The sequence below is a fragment of the Pongo pygmaeus genome, chromosome X (assembly GCF_028885625.2).
Source record: "Pongo pygmaeus isolate AG05252 chromosome X, NHGRI_mPonPyg2-v2.0_pri, whole genome shotgun sequence".
NCBI classification, from domain to species: Eukaryota; Metazoa; Chordata; class Mammalia; order Primates; family Hominidae; genus Pongo; species Pongo pygmaeus.
In genome coordinates this window covers 143,454,041-143,479,506 of record NC_072396.2, presented here as the reverse complement: position 1 = coordinate 143,479,506, position 25,466 = coordinate 143,454,041, and the positions used below count along the sequence as shown (strand labels likewise).

The 25,466-nt window shown below is 39.9% G+C and overlaps 1 protein-coding gene across 7 annotated transcripts in view; it reads left to right on the top strand.

Annotated features, from left to right (window-relative positions):
- Positions 1-25,466, top strand: part of FGF13 (fibroblast growth factor 13) — a 610,237-nt gene that overhangs the window by 364,137 nt on the left and 220,634 nt on the right. For 5 of the 7 annotated variants that reach the window (XM_063660864.1, XM_063660862.1, XM_054472776.2 and 2 more), the window contains exon 3: positions 20,349-20,516. The exons of the other annotated variants lie outside the window; for them this stretch is intronic. In XM_063660864.1, coding sequence (XP_063516934.1) covers positions 20,349-20,516 — 168 coding nt within the window. The remainder of the gene's footprint in view (positions 1-20,348; positions 20,517-25,466) is intronic. 7 annotated transcript variants of the gene reach the window in all.

Here is a 25,466-nt window from a genome sequence, read left to right as displayed (position 1 = left end):
GTTCTTCAAACTGCTAAATAGAGACTCATCATCTGATTCAGCAGTTCCATTCCCAGGTGTATATACACAAAATAATTTAAAACAAGGACTCAAACAGATATATGTATGCCAAAGTTCACTGTAGCGTTACTCACGATTAGCCCAAAGGGGGAAACAACATGAGAATCCATCAATAGATGAAAAGATAAACAAAAATGTGGTTTATATATGCACAATGGAATATTATTCAACCATAAAAAGGAATTAAGTTCTGATACATGCTACAACATGAATAAAGCTTGAAGACATTATGCTAAGTAAAAGAAGCTAGTTACCAAAGGATAAATACTATGTGATTCCACTTAGGCAAATTCGTAGAGATAAAAAGTAGATTTTATGCTACTAGGGGCTGGGGGAAGAGAAGGATAGAAAGTTGTTGTTTAATGGTTACAGAATTTGTTTGTGGTGATGAAAAGATTTTCGAAACAGTGGTGATGGCTTCATTGCATGGTGATTATAATCTATGCCACTGAATTGTACACTTAAAAACTATTTAAATGGCTGGTTTCACGCTGTATGTATTTTACCACAATAAAAAATTCCCATTAAAAATAAAGTTATTCAAAAGCGGTTTCGTCATTTAAAATGAAGCAAAAGTGTTTTCACATCTTTTTCTCTAAAAGAGAAAATAAAGATGATCACAAATGTGTCCCTTCTATGAATAAAAGTGAAATGTTCATTAAAAGGAGGCTTTTTTTCTTTTTTTTCTTTATTTCTTCTTAAAAAAAAAAAAAAACGGAATACATGTGCAGAACATGCAGTTTGTTACATAGGTATACGTGTGCCATGGTGGTTTGCTGCACCTACTGACTTGTCCTCTAAGTTCCCGCCCCTCGCCCCCCCCAACCCACCAACAGGCCCCGGTGTGTGTTGTTCCCCACCCTGTGTCCATGTGTTCTCATTGTTCAACTCCCAGTTATAAGTGAGAACATGCGGTGCTTGGTTTTCTGTTAAAAGGAGGCTTTTATATTCCATATTTAAAATGATTTTTTGATGGAAGAAATAGTACCAACACCTTATTTGCTTTACTTAGATTCTATTAAGAAATTTTTCTTTTGTTGTAATCTTTCTGAGGTAACTAAGTATTGAGATAATTGTTTATCTTTATCATGGTAATCTTTATAGAACACATAGAGAGATCCATCTTAAATATTCTGGTCCATCACTATAGTTTTTTTCTTCAAGCTTAACACTCAAAGTCTCAAAATGACAGCATATTTGGGGCTAGTAAACTCTCTGCCAGTGAATGCTTAGAGGACATAGCATAGGTGGCTCAGTATCTCACAAGGCCTATGGCTGTGCTCTTTTCTGGAGGTCAGCATCCTCTTCTAAGCTCATGTGATTGTTGGCAGACTTCAGTTGTTTGTGGCAATAGGACCAACATCCCCATTTATTGCTGGCTGTCACACAGGGCCTATTCCGAGCTCCTAGAGACTTCCCAAAGTCCCTTGCCATGTGGCCCCCTCCTAGGCCTGCTCACATGGCAGCTTACCTTTTTAAGGCCTGAAGGTAAATCTCTCTTTTAATGCTTTCACTTGATTAAGTCAGGCCCACCCAGATTAATGTGCCTTTTGATCAACTCAAAATCAACTGATCAGGGGCATGAATTACATCTTAAAAATCACTTTACCTTTACTATATTCTATTGGATAAAAGCATATCAGAGGTTCTGCCTACATTTTAAGGTGAGAGCATTATACAAGGGTGTAACCCATTGAGCATCATTCTAGGGTGTGTCCACCACAATGTGGAACTATCACCCTGCATTGGTGAGAGATGGAAAGAAGAGAACTGATTTTTACAGTGATAAACCAAAGCAGCCATGTCAAACTTGGTAAAAGAAATGGGCAAGTGGTCCCTTTATGTGTTTCAGCTTCCCATAGTGTGCGTTTGCTTCAATCAGGGTTCTCCAGAGAAACAGAACCAATAAAGTGTGTGTGTGTGTGTATGTGTGTGTACATGTGTATGTATGTGTATGTGTGTGTATGTGTGTGTATATGTGTGTACAAGCCGATAGGGAGATAATAATAAATCAGCCTTTCATGGTTATGCAGGTATGCAAGTCCCAAGATCTGCAGGGTTAGTCAACAAGCTAGAGATGCAGAAAAGCTGATTGTATATATCTAATCCAAGTCCAAACGCCTGAGAACCAGGAGAGCTGATGATGTAATTCTAGTCCACTGGCTGGCAGTGCTGAGACACAGGAAGTGCCAATGTTTCAGCTCAAGTTTGAAGGCAAGAGAAAAGCTGATGACTCAGTTCAAAGGCCACCAGGCAGGAAGAATTATTTCTTACTTAGGAGAGGATCAGTCCTCTTGTTCTATTCAGGCCTTCAACTGATTGGATGAGGCCCACTCACATTATGGAGAGTAATCTGCTTTACTCAGTCTACCTATTAAAAAAAAAAACACTCGTAGGCATACCTAGAATAATGTTTGACCAACTATCCGGGCACCACATGGCCCAGTCAAGTTAATGCATAAAATTAGCCATCACATTGTCCTTCAGTAATCGCATGTCATTTCCCCTAACAAGTGACACTAATTCAGTTATTATGACAAATGGTCTCAACCAGTTTCTGCTATTCCAATAAACCAGTCAAGGATGAGTGGCCTCCATCAGGCTGTTTCCTGCATCTGTTGCTGGAGTACATTACAAGTGTGGTTACAAGGTTTTAAGCTGTGTGTCTCCAGTGAACTGCTGGGAGAAGAGAAGCAAGCTGCACTTTCTTTCTTTTCTTTTCTTTTTTTTTTTTTGAGACAGAGTCTCGCTCTGTCACCCAGGCTGGAGTGCAGTGGTGCAATCTTGGCTCACTGCAACCTTCACCTCCCGGGTTCAAGTGATTCTCCTGCCTCAGCCTCCTGAGTAGCTGGGATTACAGGCGCGTGCCACCATACCCAGCTAATTTTTAGTAGAGACGGGGTTTCACCATGTTGGTCAGGCTGGTCTCAAACTCCTGACCTCATGATCCACCCGCCTCAGCCTCCCAAAGTGCTGGGATTACAGGCGTGAGCCATCTCGCCCAGTCACAAGCTGCACTTTCTCAGGAGCAGAGAGGCTAATATGAAGCTAAATACAGAGAGAGGCCCGAGGCTGCTTGTAGTTTCCCAGCTAGGCATGCCTATTGCCTCCTCTATTTGCCTTTGCCACGTTCTCCATTCATTAGGACTGACCTAAGTACAGATATCAAAAAGAGAACCAAGTTACTCTTCTGCTGACCGGGAATTTGGTAAGGAACTCCCAATGTTCCCTGCAGAGAAGAGGAACTTATAGAGAAATGGCCTGCTGAAAAAGGCTGACAACCCAAATTTGCATGTAAGTCAGTCCATGATCATTGCTGCTTCTTAGATTTGAGTGTGACCCATCCTGCTCTCTTGCCCAAAACATCTTTTTCAAGGTTGCCATAACTTCACCTAATGATCTCTTTGCCGGATAGAGACTTGCGTCAAGTGATGTCTTGAGTAGCTTAGAATATCTCATATATAGTAAGCTTGTCTTTGAGAGGCTGTCAGTTGAACAGGTGTTACAAAAAGCCGTTGGGGAAAAAAAAGAGAAGAAAGAATTGCCCTCTAGGCAACTCTTAAAGGATTGTGATTATTCTGCATTTCATAAGAACTCTAAAAGTATCTCTTTCACCACTCAGCAAGTAAGCATCTAAATTGGCTGGGAGATAATTTATGTGGAACTTTTTGCCCTGTCTTTCTTGAGTCTAATCTTAAATTCTTCTTAACTGTCCATTAAGGAAGACACAGAGAGCTGTCGTTAGTATGAGAATTGGGAAATGTTTTTTTTTTTTAATTTTACTTTATATATATATATATTTATTATACTTTAGGTTCTAGGGTACATGTGCACAACGTGCAGGTTTGTTACGTATGTATACATGTGCCATGTTGGTGTGCTGCACCCATTAACTCATCATTTTCATTAGGTATATCTCCTAATGCTATCCCTCCCCCCTCCCCCCACCCCACAACAGGCCCTGGTGTGTGATGTTCCCTTTCCTGTGTCCAAGTGTTCTCATTGTTCAATTCCCACCTGTGAGTGAGAACATGTGGTGTTTGGTTTTTTGTCCTTGCAATAGTTTGCTGAGAATGATGGTTTCCAGTTTCATCCATGTCCCTACAAAGGACGTGAACTCATCATTTTTTATGGTTGCATAGTATTCCATGGTGTATAAGTGCCACATTTTCTTAATCCAGTCGGGAAATGGTTTTACTCTGGCTGACATTTTTCAAGCTTGTGAAAACTGGCATGTTTCATTTTCTAGAAGACACCAATAAACACTCCCCAAATGACCAGTTTCTCAACATGAATTTAATTAATGGGAAAATCGGAGGCATGTCAGGAGAGACTCACTGACAGGGGCCACTGGAAAAGACAGGGAGGTAAGATTTGGGAAGTTTGTGCTGCCTCCCATTGTGGACATTACTCCAATGCCATTCAAGAAGAATGAATTCACAGCTTTATTTCCCCTTTGCGTTAGTTTTCCTGTTCCCATGTATGACCTACATTATCTTTCCCATGTCCTTATTGCTGCTTTGACATAGAGATTTTGACAGAGCTTCCTGTGGGACTACAAGAACTTCAGTCAATAACTAGTGATTTCCATGGCAGCAGAAGGCTTTTAAATTAATGTGGCAGTCTGTACCTTCCATCTGAGAAGGACTAAACCAGCACTCCCTCACCTTTCTCTTTCCTTCTACCTGGTGTTTTTACCATTCCTCCTTCCAATTTTTTTCTGGCCTTGTAGTGCAGATCTCCTGGTACTGATCTGGACCATGAAACACAGGAAGCCAGAGCCAAATTGGCCAACAAAGCTTCACGTTTTGTAGAGGATTTAGGCTTCTCCAATACTATGAAGGCCATGATTCTGAGCATTCACAAATATTGCTGGGAGTTGTGGCAGCGGAGCACAAAAAACCTCAAAACATTCTTTTTCTCCCTCTGTCTAAGTTGCAAACAAATTAAGAAGTAAAATGAGAACAGTGTATAAAAAGCAATTGGATAGACATAATCACTTGGCCACAGAAAACCCTGAGTGACAGTAGACCCTTGTCTCCCTCTTCCACCCCTCACTTGTCACAAAGGCCCTCCCCCTACAAACTTAAGGCATAAAGGATCAGAGAAGAATGAATGCTTTCTCCAGTGAGCTGACTCCCAAGGAGAAAGTAAAAAGGAAGGAGCTGAGCTGGGAATGCTAGTTTATCTTTTGAAACCTCACCAGTCAGTCTACCACTTCCATAAAAGAGTGAATCATGGGCCAGAGGGAAGCCAGCACTGTTATGCTAGTGGGATTCATATCAAAAACAGTATCAAGAAGAGGGAAGAACCCCCTGCCCCATGTAAGCTCTGAAAATAATTAGAGGTCATCTGGTCAACTGCAGTTGAGGAAATCTGGACTCACACAGATGATGTGGCTTATTCAATAAGGAGTAGTGCTTAGGCTGATTTAGGCTGATCTAGAGGACAGAAACAGGAATGGTGTCGGGGTTCTAGAGAATCAGTTTTTCAAGGATGTTGTTCTGCAAACTGCCCATCATCATTTCCATCACTGCCATCAATACTCTCCCGCAATGTTAATATTTGCCGAGTACCTATGTGATCACATTCTACATAGATAGATTTAGTGCAATGAGACACTACAGGAGAGAGCTAAGTGTGGGATGTCTCTCCTCCTTGCCCAAAGAGTAGAGTTAGCTAAACCACGGTAATTATTTTCCCTTTGTGAAATGTGTATCCCAGGGAGTTATTATTATCAAAGGGTATCTATATTAAATAGTGTCATTAGATGCTGCCTGCCATCAGCCATGACTTCTGTTCATCAGAGTTTTATATTCCTAGTGTGTATAACCAGAATCTAACTACTTCTTCCCAACTACACAACTGCCACTGGTCCTAACTACTGTCACCTGTTGCTTAGATTATAGCAGTAGCCTCCTAACCAGTCTCCCTGCTTCCATCTTTGCCCCCTGGAGTCTGTTCTCTGCATAGCAGCAAGAGTGAGCCTTTGAAAACATAAGCCAGCTCACATCATGCTTCTGCCTGACACTATCCAGTGGCTGCCCGCCAGTCGGAATTAAAGCCAGAGCTGTCACAATAGCCTACATGAGCAGACTTCCTTTTACCCTTCTGGCCTCATCTCCTACCTCTCTCCTCTTCAATCTCTCAGTTCCTGCCATACTGGTCTCCTTCATTTTCTACAAAAACAGCAATTCACACTCCTATCTCAGGACCTTTACATTTTTGATACTTCTACTGGAAACTGTTTTCTCCTGGGTATCTCTGTGGCTCACTCTCTTCTGCACTTCCTCCAGCCTGTGCGCCAATGTCTTCTTCTTAGTGAGGACTTCTATATTATGTAGATTAGGCTAAATTATACTGCAATAGCAGAAAGCTAATTGACACATTAGGAACTTAACTCATAAATAGTTATTTCTCACTTAGGTGGATCTAGCAGCAATTCAGAACAGCTTCTTTCCAATCAGTGACTCAGATACCCTTGGAGGTCTCAGCTTAACAATTTGTTTACTGTCTCTTTACTCCTCACCACCCTCAAATGTGTAAACTATATGAAAGCAAGAATTTTTGTCTGTTCCCCCCCATCTTCTATATACTGTATGCTTTGAATAGTGCCTGGCATACAGTAGATTTCCAATAAATATTTGTTGGAAGAATATTGAAAGGTAGTGTGATGAGAAGGAATGGAAAATAAAAACCTCAAAGGAAGCTTCTTTGTGTGTATGTTTTCTTCTCAGGTTAAATACAGTGAAGCTGTGTCAATTCTGCATACAATATTTGGTTATTGTTGTAACTATAGAAGGTATGTGGACTTTGAAACCTACTTAGATTTTCAGTATGAAGATTTGAACATTTCATTTGTTTTCTATTGCTACCATAACATATTACCACAAACTTAGGGGCTCAAACAACACAAATTGATTATCCTACATTTCTGTAGGTCAGAAGTCAGACACCCATCTCCCTAGGCCAAAATTAAGGTCTTGGTAGGGCTGCATTCTTTTTTGTAGACTCTACTCAGGATCTGTTTCCTTGCTCCTTTTGATCCTCAGCATGATTCAATTCCTTGCAGAATGGAGATCTCTGCTTTCTTGTTGGCTGTCAATTGAGGGCCATCCCTGGCTTCTAGAGACTATGTGTACTCTTTGGCACATGGCTTCCTTCCTACATCTCCAAAGCCAGCAATGGCAAGCTGAGTCTCCTCAAACTTTTGATCCCTCCTGCCTCTTCCTTCCTTTCATCTCTCTGCTCCACTGTTCTACCTTCCTCATTTGATTTTAAGAGTTCATGTGACTACATTGGGCCTACCTGGATAATCCAGGCTAATATCCCCCATCTAAGGGTAAATTGAATAGCAACCTTAATTTCATCTGCGGTCTTAAGGTAACATAGTCATAGATTCCAGGGATTTAGGACATGGGCATTTTTGAGGACCATTATTCAGCCTTTCAGAGATACGCAGACAAATAGAAGGTATGGGATAGTTGGTAAGAATGTAGGTTTGTGAGGCATGCAGACCTTGGTTTGAATCAGCTCTGCATCTTGATAGCTGGGTTAATCGGGATATGTTGTAACCTCTTTGACATTCAGTTTTCTCTCTGTTAAATGTGAACGTGGGTTGCTATGAATATTAAAAATGATATGTAAAAGTGTATGGTATATATCAAGAACTCTATTTTACTACTTAAAAAAATAATGTGACAATCACTAATGTTCTGAATCTGAGCATCAAATGCAGCTTAGAGCTCAATGTGGAGGACATTGCCTTTAATAAAACAAAGGAGGCCAAGTGCTCTTTTGCTAAAACCTCAGTTAACCAGCTAGGTTTACAGGGAATGAGAGGGGAGTTACATATAAGTGTTGATAATTCATTTATACCTAAATCGTTAAATGCTATTTTAAGGACACTTGATGACTTGAGGCTTTCAAAGAAGTCGTAATGCCTTTTTCTTAAATAGTAATGCTGCCAAGAGTAAACAAAGTAAAATACCATTTGCTTTGAAATTCTTCTCAAACAAATTTGGAGTGGGTTCTAACCTGGCACAGTATATTCTTCCATCTGTAATCCCTCCAAGGGCAGCCCCCCTGAAAATAAACACCAGCTCTATTTACTGAATGGGGAATTAGAATCTGTGGCAGGCAAGAATGCAAAGAAAAGCACCCATTTAGTTGGAATATTTCTTTCTCTATTAGAATTGTTTAATGGATTTCAACTATGGTAATTGAGAGTTACGTTCTAGTGTTTTCCATTAGCTAAAAATGTGCTTCTTTTAAGTATTTAAAGAGGACAAATTCCTCCACAGCGTATAGGTAGAGAAATGCATTTCCTGGAGGTGTTGACCGTTTGAGCTTGCAAATTGATGAATACAATGTTGCGGCCAAATTGAACTAACTGCCTTTTGATGAGCTTGAGTGCAGCTTGTGACTAACTAGGGAGAGGATTTTACCAGTGCATTCTTTAAATGAAACAAGAGGATCCAAGGACTCATGTCTTGATCAATTGGAAGAGCTTCTCCTACATCCCTTCCTCTACTTCCTCCCTCCTTTTTCTATTACTCTCATCAGTGGCACAGCCACATCACATGGAAAGCCAGGTAGCACAAAGCCAAAATGTCATACACATACTTCATCATATTTCAGAAATGGTTTCTATAGATCAGCCCACCTATTGGTATCTGCTTCATGGTTTTTGCCAAAAGGTCAGTCAAGACGGGTTGTTAATGTACTTGAGTGAATTTTCACCATTGTTCTTGGGCATGGAGAAAAGCACCAATAGGTGACAGAAGCATATATGATCAGAGAACAATGGCAGGAAGGAAAAGAAGAGAATGCTACCTGCTTGAAAATAAAAGTATTTCCTGACTAATAAGGTAAAATAAGTTTGCTACTTAGATACTTTTGGGGGGTGGTTATGGAAAGATGGAGGTGCACATGATGGCATTGATCATTCTTCCAATCATATAATTTTCAAGCAACATTTGCAGTACAAGTTTTTTTGCCGCTAGCACTAAAACCAAGGAATTCCTGGCGGTCAACTGAGTCCATGGGGTGGGGTCTTCGTGAGGCAGGGAGCTCTGAACACATCCCTGGAGATTTCAGGCAACCATCAGGACCCAACTTCTCGCTTGACCCATGAAATTTGGATCAGAGATTAGGTTTCCAAACACCAAATAAAAGTATGAAGGGGATAGTGATGATGCATAGTGCAGGGCTCTTCCAGCATGCCATGTGAAGAGGTATGGTGTTGATGAGCACATTTTCTAGGAAGACAGGAGTGTAATGCCTGAGAATGCACTCTATGGTATATTGGTGAGGAAACCTCGGTCCTCTGAGCTTTAATACTCCAAAAATTGAAAAGATTGAGAGAAGAAAATAGGCTTTCTCTAGCAATGTAGCCTATAATATTGCCTGAGAAAGGTGTTAAGATCAAAGGCTGAGAAGATTTCGGGCAAGAAAGTTTATGTGAGTAACTATGACATCACTCTGTGAGCCTAACGAGTTTCTCTACTAATAGTTACTAAAGTCAAAGACATGTGTCCAGCCTCACACACACGTGCATGCAAACACACACACACACACACGCAAACACACACACACACACACACACGCTGGGCCCAGCTGGCTGGAACAACATGCATAGGGCAGTGAGTTTTCTAGAAACTTTGCCTGAAATGTTGGCAGTGACCTCCATAAGTATGCATGGAGGAAGAGGCAAAATTTAGTGCAAAAACAATGCCTGGAATCGACATGTAAATAATCTTTAAAGGCTGCCTAGATGATTCAGTTCCTGGGACACTGTGGCCAGAGGCACTTTACATTTAAAGCAAAGTGAGTGAGACCAAACATTTTTCAATGAAGCCAGTCACATACTGAACATTTTCATGAAATTTCAGACAGCATTTTGAAAGAAATACTGTTAGTCAATTTGATAATCCATAAGCAGTACAGCCATCTTTTTCTCCACTGAGTCATCTCTCCTACTTTGGTTAGAAAACTAAAGTGAAGTTCGTGTGAGGCCTTCTCTGGACCAGCAGATATAAGTGGTTGTGCATGGTGGGAGTGGAAGACACCTTCACGTTAACTTGAATTCAGCTTCAGTTACTACTTAAGGAGGATAGATAGATAGATGATAGATAAATAGATAGATAGATAGATGATAGATAGATAGATAGATAGATAGATAGATAGATAGATAGATAGACAGACAGATGGATAGATTTAGAGACACTGATACAGTTTGGCTGTGTTCCCACCCAAATCTCATCTTGAATCATAGTTCTCATAATTCCCACCTATTGTTGGAGAGACCCAGTGGGAGATAATTGAATCATGGGGGCGGTGCCCCCATACTGTTCTCGTGGTAGTGAATAAGTCTCAGAAGATCTGATGGTTTTATAAGGGAAAACCCCTTTTGCTTGGTTCTCATTCTCTGTCTTCCCTGATGCCATGTAAAATGTGATTTGCTCCTCCTTGCCTTCCACCATGATGTGAGGCCTCCCCAACCATGTGGAACTGTGAGTCCATTAAACCTCCTTTCCAGTCTGGGGTACGTCTTTATCAGCAGCATGAAAATGGACTAATACAGACAGAGTCTTGCTTTGTCACCCAGGCTTGAGTGGGGTGGCACAATCATAGGTCACTGCAGCCTTGAACTCGTGGGCTCAAGCAATCCTCCCACCTCAGCCTCCTGAGTAGCCATGACTACAGGTGTGTGTCACTATGTCTGGCTAATATTTTTTACATTAAAATTTTTTGTAGAGATGTGGTCTCACTGTGTTGCCCAGGCTGGTCTCAAACTCCTGCATCAGCCTCTCAAAGCCCTTGGATTACAGGTGTGAGCCATTGCACCCACCAGGGAGTACTTAATACATAGGGAATAGCTATCATGGGGTAGGCACTATGCTGGATGCTCCCACCCACATTATCTTTTTTAATTGTTAAAGTGACCTTGTTAGGAATTAAACGTCGAGATTCAGTTTGGTCATCTGTAAGAGATAGGAAATTGACTTGCACAAGGTCATGCTGTAGGTGGTGTTCTTTCCCCAACCTTTAGTTGTGTTCTTTCCCCAACCTTTAGTTGTGTTTCCATGCGTATACATTTAACTGATGCCCAAATAATGCTTGGCATCAGAAGAGAAGAGAATTGACCCATACTTAGTACTGACTATGTGACTGTGTGCCAGCTACTGTGCAATGTGCATCTCCAACTTTAATGTGCATAGCAGTCACTTCAGAACCTCGTGAAAATAGATTCTGATTCTGCTGATCTGGACTTAGCAGTGCTGCAAGTCTGTATTTCTAACAAGCTCCCAGGTGAAACCCATGATGCTGGGCCAGGATTTACACTTAACAATAGCTATCATCTCATCTTATGGTTGAGGAAACTAAGCCTCAAGGAGTATACAGGACTTGCCCAAGGTCACACTGGTGGTAAGTGGTGGTGGGGGTGGAAGCGGAACTGTGATTTGAAAGCAGGATAGGTTGATTATAAGGCCCTTGCCGGTACAGTACAATCTGCCACATCGCCCAAGGTTTTTGAAACTTTCTTCTTAAGAGAGGAGAAAATCCATTTGAATTCCATGCTTGATGAAGGGGCCTGGCACTTTAAAGTCCTAGTTTCTTCTAAGGCTCTTTCTTCTAAGCTCAGAAAAACATGGTCTTTGCAGTTAATTGTGCATACGTTTATGTTTTTTCTCTTGCTTCTTCAAATAGATACTTTGGTTTGCCACCCTTGCTTCACCTTGGGAACTCTGAACTACTAAGGCCCAAGCCCCACTCATAGGCCAATTAAACCAGAATCTCTGGAGGTGGGGCCCAACATGGGCATGCTATTAAAGCTCCCCAGGTGATTCTGATGTGCAGCGAGGATAAAGAACCGCTGAATTACGAGATTCAGGAAACAATTTCTGGAAAAATGTAACCTCAGTCCCCTTTTCTGTGGATGTCATTAAAGAAGGTCCAGTGTATTTAACTAGACATTCACCAACAAGATTTCCAATTAGTTCTTGGTACTATTTTATTTTGTGACTGCGAGCTTGGACTGCTCTGAGATTGCAGCCTATATAAAGTTTGAAATGATTCTGTACAGACCCTAAGGGTGGGGAGCTGGTAAGGAGGGATGAGAGTAGAAAGATACAACATCATAGACCAGCTCCAGGGCAGAGACACATGTTGTAGGTCCTGATTTTCTTGCTAACTTAAGATCTTGGGGGGGTATTTTGAAAAATTGAATTTGATTTTATTCAATTCAACAAAACTGGCTAGTCAAGAGATGGTCATTTTTAAAAATAAGAACACAGTGCAGGGTTGGATTAATGCTATAGAACTCTGAGCAAACCACCGTGGTGGGTGAGGCTGGAACAGGGCTTCTGTGTAGAGATGTGTGCTGCTGTGCAATTTACACAGTAAACAGAGCCACTGCACAAGAGTATGTAGCAACCCTAGCCTGAGGTGTGGGAAGAAATGCAAATAATTGGATAATCATGGGCCAGGGCCTGCCCTCGGGTGGGGGGGGGAGGGAGAGAGAGAGAGAGAGAGAGAGAGAGAGAGAGAGAAATTTTCACTGGAGAGAGTAAAGAAAGGCTTTACTTGGAGCAGTAATTTTCAACCTTGGCTCTGTAGTCAAATCATCAGAGGAGCATTGAAACCTACCAGTGCTCAGGCCCCAGCCAGGTGATTCTGTTTTAATTGATCTGGTGTGGCAACATGGGAGTTTTAGTTTTTAAAAGTCCTCCAGGTGATGCTAATGCTAAACCACAACTGAGAACCACTGGTTTAGATTGCGTTCATACTGGGCAGAGGAGAATGCATACAGGCAGAGAAACCTGGGAGAAACAAGTAGCTTGGGAGAGTCGTTCTCCAATCTAAGTATGATCCTTGACCAGCAGCATCAGCACCACCTGGGAATTTGTTATAAATGCCAATTCTCAAGTTCCATCCCAAACCACCTCAATTAGAAACTCTTGGGTGGGGGTCCACAGTCAGTCTCAATAAGCCTTCTAGGTGACTGTGAGGCTCACTTAAGTTTGACTTGGACATGAACAACGTTTATGGAAAGGGAGTGCAATGAGCTAAAGCTATAAAACTTGAACATAACAAGCTGGTGTCAACTCTCCTGACGGTACCATTGACATGTACAGCAATAACCAGTGTTCTAAGGTGGAATGTACTCCTCTCTAGTCTTACCATATCTTTCTTATCTGTTTGAAACTGTAGCACAGAAAAAAGTATATGTCATTCATGCAGGGGCAGAATACTTCTGGAAGAAGACTCTGCTTTTCTGGTAGAAGCTGCACTTTTCTTCTTAGTGGACCTATTTCTGTCTTCAGGAGGGAGATCTATCCTCCCTGGCCACATGGGCCTTTGGCTGATGGAAAGGCTGGGCTCTGAGGAAGCTGCATACATAAGGTGAAAGAGGGTCCCCCAACCTCCCCTTCTTGCTTCTCGTTCCCACCTGGGCCAGGACTTCGGTTGGCTGGGCCCCACCTGCCATTCACAGCAGGCCCCTGAGGCTACTCACAGAATGCCAAGTGATGCCACTCAGTAGAGAAAGTCTTTGTCCTATGCTGAGTAAAGACCCCACTGATGTGTAGCAGTGGTGCTTTATGTTTTGCCAGTCAGAGGCGTTCTTTTACCTGGGAGGTTGATGTGCACACCAGTGCATTCCCCTCTCTTCCTGGTCTGCATTGTATGGGCCAAACTCTCCAAAATGGAATAGCTGAGTCCTTGCAGGATGCTGAGCATCTTTGAGGGTCACAAAAGTGTTTCCAGGATTGGTGCTAACTCTTCACAAAGAGGTTTGTAGGCCAAAGGGACTTTACCCATCAAGTCCGGTGATTCTCAAATAAGGCAATTTTGCCTTTAGTTGTCAGGGCGGGGATTGGGGGGATTTGACAATGTCTGGAGGCATTTTTTGTTGTCACAACTTTGGGGAGCAGTGCTACTGGCATCTAGTGAGTAGAGGCTAGGGATACAGCTCAACACCCTACAATGGACAAAACAGCCCTTCACAATAAAGAATTATTAGGCTTCAAATGTCAAAAGTTCCAGTGTTGAGAAACCCTGACCTAGTCTAAACCCCTTATTTTTGAAATGAGGCAGCTGAGACTCACAGAGGTGAAATTACATTCTGAAGGTTACACAGAAAGCATCAGGTCAGGGTGAGGCTCCTGGTTTTCCAACTACCAGAGTGCATTGCTCAACAGTTTCATCTCTGGCAGGGACAGTTTCCTCCATTGCAGATACCATTTACTTTGTGCCTGCTAGGTGCCAGGCAATGGGCTAGACTCCTCATTTATTACCGCTTCATAACGCACACCTTCAATGTAGGCATGACTATCCCTAGAAGTGGCTCATTTTGTGCATGCAAAACAACTGTATGAAAAGTGTTATAGGCCATTAGGAAAGCAAAAATGAATACAAAAGAGACTGAGACATGGTTCTTGTCCTGGGAGCTTACATTCAAGTAGTGGAGAAAAGATATATGTCAAAATAATGATCATCTAACTTTTTACTTAAGGCCCATGATAATAACCAAAAACCTGTCCCAAGGCACCACAGGATAAATTTCTTAAAACATATGTGGAAATTAAGTGTTAAGGAGAGGGAGCTGACCATATGCCTTAGCATCATGGGAAGGCTACATAGGTCAAAGAGAATAATTTGTGTGTATTATGAGTAAGCACTATCCTAGATCCCACATATAAATAAATGGTCAATGAGACATATAATGTCCCTGCCTCAGGGGGCTTATATTCTTGTAGGGAAAGCCAGACAAGAGAGAAATACATACATATATAAGTAATTATAGACTGTGACAAATTGAAACCTCTCTAACGTGGCTAAAAGGGCATCCCTGAGGAGGTGACATTTTAGTGGAACCCTGAAGGACATAAAGGGGCCACTTGAAGGACATAAAGGGGTACAAGGCCTTGAGGCAGGAGAAAGCCTGGCATATTCTAGATACTAATGGAAAGCTAACGTGAGCCAGAAGAGAGGCATATAATAAAATTCAGGAGGCGGGGGGCCAGCATGGTAGGGAGTTTGCATTTCATTCTACCATGAAAAGAGCAAGTTAGCCCAAAGAAACATGGGATGGATGAAGACCTATTAATGCTTGGAGAGTGAGGGAGGTTGCAAAGGAGAAGGTAACTGAAATTTCCAAACATTTAAAAGTTGTTTCTACCTTGGACAAATTGAAAGACCATTAGCATTGATCTGTTCCACTCAGTGAATTATTTACTTAAGTTACACATGCACATTTAAACCTGCTAACTTCATAGTGTCCATGGCGGCAGTAAAGCTTAAATCTTATATAGAGATAAGTAGATGGTTAGCTGGGAGGAAAAATGGAGGTCTTGAGCTAACACATCCTGTGGTTGAATGCACTTTTCAGCATGACAGGTGCTCAGTGACATGGAAGAATAATTGCTCTAATTACCCCATTTTTTTTCTCTTTCTGATTAGGTAAGGATGTCTGATCATCTGTATATTTTGCCATATTTTCTGTTTCATAGATTTTTAAAGTATTTTATTGTTGGAGTCACTAATATGTGTCTAATAATTTTGATTGGTAGTCCCATTGCTGTCTACGTTGCTGTGGCCTTGGTGATCTCAGATTTGCTTTGATTTAAAATCATGTGTCATTAATTATGATCTGTTATCTTTCGGAAGAGTTAATTTAAAGGCAAACAGCATCATCATCAAATAATTGAGGGCTTGTTAACTGCTTCCAGCTTGAAGCCAGCAAACCTTACGAATTACAGTGGCCTGCTGAGGGGGCAGATGCCTCTGTGGCATTGTCAAAACAGTTTCCTAGGCTGTCTCTGGTTGCTTTTCTGTCTTTGAATAAAGGAAAAAGTTTTTTGGAGACAGGGGTAGTCTTGGAAAGTAAAAAATATTGAAGAACCCAATAACTGTCTAATATATTGATGCTTTTACAAGGTTGTCTTACTTTATTTATTTATTTAATTTTTTTGAGGTGGCGTCTCACTCTGTCGCCCAGGTTGGTGTGTAGTGGTGCCATCTTGGCTCACCGCAACCTTCACCTCCTGGGTTCAAGCAATTCTCCTGTCTCAGCCTCCCGAGTAGCTGGGATTACAGGCGTGTGCCACCATGCCTGGCTAATTTTTGTATTGTTAGTAGAGATAGGGTTTTGCCATGTTGGCCAGGCTAGTCTCGAACTCCTGACCTCAGGTGATCCACCTGCCTTGGCCTCCCAAAATGCTGAGATTACAGGCGTGAGCCACCACACCCGGCCAAAGTTGTCTTACTTTAGACTTGTTGACACACTGGAATCCTGGCTACAGGATAGGCTTTTTCAATAACTTACTATGTGACTTTTAAAAAGTTGCTTCCCCTCCTGAGTTTTATTTTCCTTATGTTTTAAAACAAAGGAGTGGCATTAAATTATCTCTGAAGAAATTTTGTTTGAAATGACGTAGAGGATTTCATCATAGTGTTTGTCATATACTAAATATTTAGGTAGCTGTTTTCTGAGGCCAATATTATGTCTATTGATACAACTTTTATAGAGTAAACCAAAACATTCTAAATATAGGAAAGATAAATGGTTAACTTATTTAGATTCAAATATATTTAAAGGATACATTGCATTGGAATTTTTTTATTCTATCAGACATTAAGGTTTACTATAGATTGGTTCTTTCTTTACCTCTAGTTTGAAATGGGAATACTGTATTTCTGTGAACATGAGTACGTTAGGCCAGGTCAGCAGGCTTAGACTCTGTCAAACTCTCTCCTCTTACCATGACTGCTCCCTGACTGTGTCCTTGACCTTGACAATGGCAGAACAGCACTGCTGCTGCTGAGAAACCAAACCTAGATGCAAGCTTGCCCACCTGATGGTTAGTCAATGGAACAACATTTGCAATGGGAACTAGCTCTTTTATAAATGGTGCTTATAACCATCATCCCACCACTAAAGTCACTTATTCTTATCACCTCTGTGTCTGAGTATGCCACCTGTCAGTGTCTGTGTGTCTGTGGATGTGTGGATTTGCACATGTGCATTTGTGTCCTCCTACTCTGCACTACACCTGTGAGACTTTGGAGTCCTGAATGGGAGGGCTGTGTTTTCACGGCTGGGGGCACTGCCTATATGGGCAAAATTTTCCCCCAAAGGCCTGTTCTTTGGCAGCTATTCTCATGGGGCGCAGCAGCCTTTCAAAAAGCATGGGGCTTCCAGATCCAGAAATAAACCATGAGCCACTTTTACCACCTTATCTGTCTTGAAAAGTCAAGTTGAATTTATGAAATCAGAGGAAGCTTTGTATAAATCTAATGTCTACCTAATCACTGGAATTTTTTGTCCACCTCCAAGACTGGGTAAATCTACTTTTGGGCAGGGCAGCAGGAGTCACTGAATGAAAGGTGGACAAATGGTTCAAATGAACAGTGGCAAGAGTGCTTGTCAGAGGATAGAGGTCATGTGCAAGAAGGGAATGTACCAGATTGGGTAAAATGGCAGAAAACATTGCACTAAGCCAGGGAAAAAAGAAACCCATTCCTTTTTCCTATCTCAATGGGCTGGATTCTTTGCAGGTCTCCTTTTCTCTTCCTAAAGCTGGTACCCCATGGATGCATTGCATCCTCATCACTTTCTTAGGGAATTAGAACAAAGCTACCCACCTATCTTACTGCTGGAGTCCTGTGGGAAGTCATCTTTCATTCTTTCTGCTGTCAACCGCACATACAGCCACCCTCCTACTTGAGGGAGCCCTGGGAATAAGTGCATTTGATATAACAGTTTTAATTTTCCATCCAAAATATCTCTAATTAAAGAGATTTTATAAGCCAGAGTAATGTGTTGCCTATACAGTGCCACTTCTGGTTTAAAAAAAATCAGTGTTTCTAGCTCTTTTGGCAACATAACATCAAGCTACTGTTGGTTGACTACTCTTTTTTTTCTGTTTTGCTTGAATTGACTGACATTTGAGGTATTGAGTAGAGACAGCCTGAGACCCAAAGCTGACCCATTAACTCCCAGATGTTCACGATTTCCAAGGAAATGTTCTGTGCCTGTGGTTATTGTTCTGATGATTCCTTAAACACTCTCATCTTGGCACCTTTTGCACTTGCTAAATTCAATTTGAAGAAAGAACAGAAGACAGGGAGAATTTTGTGGAAAGCAATTATTCTGCACTTTTATGACCTTCATGTTTTTCCCATCATGATGAATTTTGGGGTTAGCACTTGTATCAGTCAGCATGTAGCTTTCACTAGAATTTTGTTGTGTGTTACAGATAACCAGTCGTATCTAATTAAACAATAATGATGCCAGCACAAGGCATTTTCTGGGAATTAATGACCAGCTGGGAAAAGCTGATGGCTGGAGAGTCAGCCAAAGGCTATTAGCTTCAGTCCACTATTAATCTCCAGAAATGCCCATTTGTGACATCATTGTTGGTATTGAACAATGAAAATGGAAGACAATTTACTGTTATTTGTCACGTACTTCTGAATAACAAATTCCTTATGCATTGTCAGAAAGTCATTTTTTCTCTTTTATCCTCCAATTGTCCTTCAGTCTTATAATATGTTTTCTATACAGCAGTGGGTGAAAATGGAATTTCTCAGTTTCCATATAATCATGGGTGCTTCTTTTTTTAAAGAGTTCCAATTTGGGGAGTTTTATTTAAATATTTTGGATGGTAAAACTAGAATTTGTCTTCAGCTGTGATGCTGGAATTTGATGAGTGTCTATATTATCATAACTATCTGCTCATGGCAGGAAATGGTTACAAATGTTTTGAATAGCAGCTGTTGCTAGCAAAGATGTGCATTCAACAACGAGATTCTAAGAAGTTATAGTCACATTCCTAGTAGATGAAGGGAACTCTCTACAGAAAAAGCTATCGTGGTGTGTCTATATAATATTTTTGATTGCTGCTGCTGAATGCTAGAGGAAAATAGAGAACTGACTAAAATATCACCATCACCATCTTGCATAATTTAATGACTTATAAAGGAAGACAACAATCCCTCACAGAGTCAATCTATTAAGAACTTGTTCTAAACTCATAATACTAATTTAAAAGTTATGTTGGTTTTTATACTATTTTTTCCTTAACACGAAAGGGAAGTTCTTAAAGCCCCTTAAGATCCCAGCCAATGAGCTAGGAATGTTTTACCCAACACAGAAGCTTCATATCCCATCTAAATTCAGCCACCATTTGTTTATTTATTTTTTTTACAAACACCACGATATTATTCACCCCACAAGAAATTTGCTAGTAGTATCAGTCCTTCTAAATGCATGTTAAGTGTATACATTTCGGGTAGTAGAATGAGTCAGCTCGTCATTAATCAAAGCTTTGGAGGCACTGACTCACTTCTGGTGAAATGGAATGGCCTTATTGGGAAGGGTGTGAAAGAAAAAAATTCATGCTGGGGTCAGTTCCCTGTTTCTGAAAACGCAGATCAAATTTGCACCTATTTTCATGGAAGGTTTTCAGAATAGAGAATGTAACAGTGAACCCTATAAAGGCAGATATCTTGCTTTTGCAGGGAATAAAAATAATAGTGATACAAAAACACTAGTGATACACTTAGGAAGCATATAAAGAGCCTAGAAAGAAAAATATGGACTGAGAGGATCCTGGTGTATAACTAAGGTCAAAATTATTAAACCAGGCCTGGCTGTTTTACAATCCAACAAGGTAGTCCTTTGACCAAGTGTTGTTTCGTAGGCTCTCAGCTGGAATCTCTTGTCTTCATTAAGGGGTTTTGAACATCTGAAGAATGTTTGCAACAGCTTCAGTTCTCTTTGGAAATCAAAGAATAAAGAGCAGTGACTGATTCTTCTGTCTGTCTCCGTGTATACTGCTTGGAAGTAAGGCCCTCACTGGGAGCAGACCAAGAAAAGAAACAGAAGCAAATTTACTGATAATTGGTGGACATTAGCCAGTTTAACCTATAAATATTTATATTGTACTCAATCTGAAACCTGTAAGTTCTACATGGTGTTTATTTAGATACAACATGAGTATCCATATTAAAATAAGTTTTTGCACTTTGGGTACGATTTAACACTGTTTTCATTGTACTAGCAACAGAGGTATATATAGTCAAGTAGCTATTCCCAAGGCTTTTAGCATTTTAAACTAAGCCCATTAAAATAAAATCACCAAGCTATTAGATGTTTTTCTTTGAAACTTTTCTTAGGGCTGTTGTTTCTTTAGTCTTCCCTGGGAGTATATTTGATTTAAGACATTCGCTGCTTTTCTGAGGCTCTAACTTGAGTTCATTTTGTTATGTGGTGACCACAGTTCTGGATGACGCCCCCCCTGGCACACAGGAATACATTATGTTACGACAAGATTCCATCCAATCTGCGGAATTAAAGAAAAAAGAGTCCCCCTTTCGTGCTAAGTGTCACGAAATCTTCTGCTGCCCGCTGAAGCAAGTACACCACAAAGAGAACACAGAGCCGGAAGGTTTGTGCACGACAGACGCGTGTTTTGCTTGTTTTCTCTCATTCTTCTTTCTTTCTCTTTCTTTTGGATTGTGCATTGCCCTCTGGTGTGCTGTGTGTTGTTCAGGCCCTGCCATAGCTAGGAGGCCCCCTGGCTGGCTGGTGAAAGTGTTATACAGTCTCAGATGTGACGCTGTATAATATGGTCATCTCTGGCACAGCGCACAGCGTCACCCTGCTTTTCACAGCTGAAACATTTTCAGTTGCTGTCATTTTACTGCCCCATTTGGGCTGGCAAAGTTGCTTGCTTCTGTAGCCAACATCTGGCCAATTCTGTTCCCATCACCTTGCATTCCTGAAGCAGCAGTCAGCTGAGGAATGAAACTTCTAAAATGAAATAATGAGAGGATTGTTTCAAAAATTTTCAACTCTCCTTCACTCCATAAAGCTTCTGCATTGCACTCGAAGAATGCTCATGATCTACTTAGTTTGCTGAAGCAGGCCCAGATTACCTGTATAATGCACGCCCCGTTGCACTTTGCCATGGTAAAATGCATGCCTCAAGGAAACTATGAGTAGTTTGTTTTTTCTTTTCAGCTCAAGTACAGGTTTGGACAACTCTACTTGCTGTTACTTAAACTGAGGTTAATAAGGTACTCATTGCAATCCATATCACAAATATATCTTCAAAGTATTTCATCTAGCCAGAAATGGTATTTATTCATTGTTTCCAACATTTTTGCATCTATCAAAGAGAAATATTTTTCACATTACAAATAAAATGTGGTAAATTTATTGCCATCTGTTTACATTCCAGCTTCCAAAATAACATCTGAGAATTATAATGTAAATGCTAATACTTATTGTTAAACAGCCCATTTTCCCCTCACATTAAATATCACTGAGGCAGTTTACCAATGAATAACATTTGGAAGTGACAAAATTCACCTGTTCTTTGGCAGTTGGTGTATACTTTTGCATTAGTGGTTTTTGTATAATTTCTAAAAGCGACCTTGTTTCTATTTCAAGTTGCCCTTTTGCATCATTATGGGAATCCTTATGATAATTGTCTTTCTGATATGGGAAAGACTGGCATGTGGGTTAACATTTGGTGAGTAAATAAATTTCTCCAAATGCACTCTAGTCCGTAGTTTTGGAAGCAAAACTTCACAACTCAAAGTTTCCCCTTTTCTTCTTTCCAAACAGAGTTTTAGACAATCATTGGCAGAAAATGAGAAGCCTACATGTATCTGTGTTTAATTCAGCAATAGAATAGAGCACTCGTATTTATATTCTACCCATACTTTTGGTGACTAAACTATTCACATTGAGTGTGACCACCGACTTCCACACATATTCATCTGGAGGTATAAATGGTGAACTTTTACAGTGAGTAAAAGCAATCATTTGGTTGTTTAGTGCAGAAGATAACTAACTTTATTTCGTACTTTAAAGAAACAAAAAAATTTTAACCAGTGACAATTACTTTACTATATATACTACATTCCAATATTTTCTGCTTTCTTTTCTCTAAAACTTATAAACACACACACACACACACACACACACACACACACACACACAGTTTTTGTACTTGCAAATCAGCCTAAAAATCAAAATTTGGTTTCGTTAAGAAAAATAAGCCAGTTAAGAAGCAGCTGGTTAAATTCGGTCAAGCAATCAGTTACATAATTAAAATATTTTAAACAATATTTCAGATTTTAAAAAACAGTTAAGACCCCATTCCTTTTATTATTACATATAATTTTGACAGGATCTGTTATTTTCAAGTACCATCTGGAGTGTATTATAAATACTGTTATGAATATTTTCAGATATAGAGAATTCTTAAGAGAATAGGTAGCAGTTAGACTCTCTTCTACAAAGTTTGGGTAGTTTTTGATCTGTCATTTAATCCACATATTGGGCTGTTGTCATTGTGTTTAATGGGGCTGCCATCCTTTCACTTGTGTACTGTGATGATGGGCATTCTCTTCTTTCAGATTGGAGATTTTCCTTAGTCGTGCCCTCCTTCCAGGTCCTCCTGCCATGATATCAAAGCTAATATTTCTGTCTTTATTCTTATGAATGATTTGTAACTAGTATTAAAGTCAGAGGTTTTCTGGGATGACATTTAAATACTATTTGCAATCTTACTGTACCCTCTCAAACAAGATCCCAGAATCTAATGATGAACTCAGACCTTAAAATGAAAACACTTGATCTCTACATAAGTTAACAGGATCCAGAAGACTTTAGATGGGGGCGAAAGAAAACATGCTGTGGAGCTGATCTTGGATAAATAAGGAAACATTGCCAAGAAATTAACGTGCTTACTTCATGTAGGATATCGAAGCTCATCATTTCCAGGAGGCGAAGTAACTATGGGTTTGGAAGGGTTCACTGGTCATTCTCGCAACCTGGAAGATTTTTGCAGGACTGTTTTTTAATTGCCGTAAGTTATAGTGTTCGGTTCCCCCTTAAAGTTGTTGTGACATTTTATTATAATTAGTAGAAATAAAAGACCTCTTTTTTTTTTTTTTTTTTTTTTTTACAAATGGATAGTGTTTTTCATTTAAACTATGTCTATACATTGAAACATTTTGTTGTTATGTGAAACATTTTGAAGAGATACTCCCTGTCATGGCCTCGGTGCCAAAACATGAGACTTTAATTGACCTTGGCTGTGGATGCCCACCAATTCTACAGCAGGTGAAGGCAATGGACAGGGTGGTTAAGCCATACATTGTTTGATCTATGCAATGCCAACATGCTAGTATAACCTCTTCTAATGAGATTATTTTTTATGCAATGTTAAAACCCCCAAATGAAAAATTAAAAAAAATATTTAAGCCTTTTGGGGAAATAAATGTTTGAATCGCATAAGCTTTAGAAATGATTAATTAAATTAAACAGGTTTATGTGTATTGTGATACAGTTGGAATTACTAAATTGATAAAAATTACCCAACTCTTTTTTAATTAGTATGGATAGAGTCTTGCTGTTTCTTTTGTTTGGCAGTGGTTTATAAGGACTGGGCTGTTTTCATAGTTTATGACCTCTTAAGATTTGCTACAGATAATTTAACATTGTTTATAGTCACCCATCTTTTTATAGATATCTTTGTCTTATGTTCAGGGCCCTCAGAATCCATATAAAATAATACACAAAGGGACTGAAATATCTCACTGGCTTTTCAGGATACATGAAGGCCAAATTACACTTTGCCAATACCAGGTTTCTATTTATGAATATCCAATTCCAAAAAAATTTTTTAATCTGTTCCAAACATTTGCGATTTTCAGTGACATGATTATTTCTATAAAAACCACTTATGATATAATATTATGTGAGTGCTGGAATTTGGCGGAAGAAGTGCACACAAGTATCTGAGAGTCTAATTTGGCCCAGTACCAGCAATGTTCTTTGTTAAAAGAAAGCCACATGGAGAGTGGAGATCATTACCAAAATCTTTTTCTTACCGTTCCAGGAGCCTTTTGGCAAAAGAAAGTATAAGCTTCATAGCTTTATTCTTTTGTCCACTTTATCTTTCTATGCCATTTGTGCCAAAATGAAATCACTAATTTAGAGTAACTCCTGGAAGCCAATCTAATATTAGCATGGTTGTCATTTCCTAAATGCCACTCCTTGGACTTTTACTGATGTTCGAAGATTGTTAAAGAGAATCACACCAAGATAAATGTGCTTGCAAGTAGATAGTGTTGGAAATCTACAGGGAAAAATAAATCATGGATTCCCAGTGTTTGCTTTTAGGGTTTAAAATTCTGATTACAATAGTAAATGTGAAGAAATTAATGCAACATAGGAAGGTACTACAGAGCTTAGTGATTTGTCACCATCTTTTTATCAGGCATTTGGGCTCTTTGCTATAGTCCTGATTACACACACACACACACACACACACACACACATTCTGTCTCCCTTAGGGCATTCGTAACCTTTTTATTCAGAGAGCCATCCAACCATTGTGGCTTTGGTTGGAGAAGAGAATCTGTGCTGGAGATTGATGATAAAGTATGGCAGCTTCCACCAACCAAGAGAAAGCAAAATTACATGCTAAATGGTAAGGGGGTATATTTGTAACTACCATGTCTGTCACTCTGATAATGCGTTGGGTTATTCCCACCTTAATGATGGGAGAAGAAGAAGTCAGAGGAATGCTGAGGAACATGCTGAGGGAAATGTTTTTCATCTTCATGTTTTTTCAACATTGTTGTTTCCTGTTGTGCCTTCCTCATCTTAATGCTAATTTTCCTTTCGAGAAAAATGTGTCAGCATTAATTTGAATTAATAGTTAAAGAAAACTAAACTATGGTTATTAAATCATTTTGTCACTAAGCTAGAGTTGGGTAATAACCTCTGATGCTTGTCAGCTGAAAATATCTTGACTTTCAGGAAAGACATAACTAGGTTCCATGTCTGTCTCCTTTAGAATAATTGAGGGGACATTCCTATTCTATTAGAAAAGCATGGGGCCTTGGTTTGCATTTCTTTAATTATCAGTGATAATGAGCTTTTTTTTCTAATGTGTTTGTTGGCTGCATGAATGTCTTCTTTTGAGAAGTGACTGTTCATGTCCTTTGCCCCCTTTTTAATGGGGTTGTTTAGTTTTTCTCTTGTAAATTTGTTTAAGTTCCTTTTAGGCTCTGGATATTAGACCTTTGCCAGATGGAGAGATTGCAAACATTTTCTCCCATTTTGTAGGTTGTCTGTTCATTCTGATGGTAGTTTCTTTTGCTGTGCAGAAGCTCTTTAGTTTAATTAAATACCATTTGTCAATTTTTGCTTTTGTGGCAATTGCTTTTGACGTTTTCATTATGGAATCTTTGCCCATGCCTATGTCCTGAATGGCATTGCCTAGATTTTCTTCTAGGGTTTTTATAGTTTTGGGTTTTATATTTAAGTCTTTAATCCATCTTGAATTAAGTTTTGTATAAGGTACAAGGAAGAG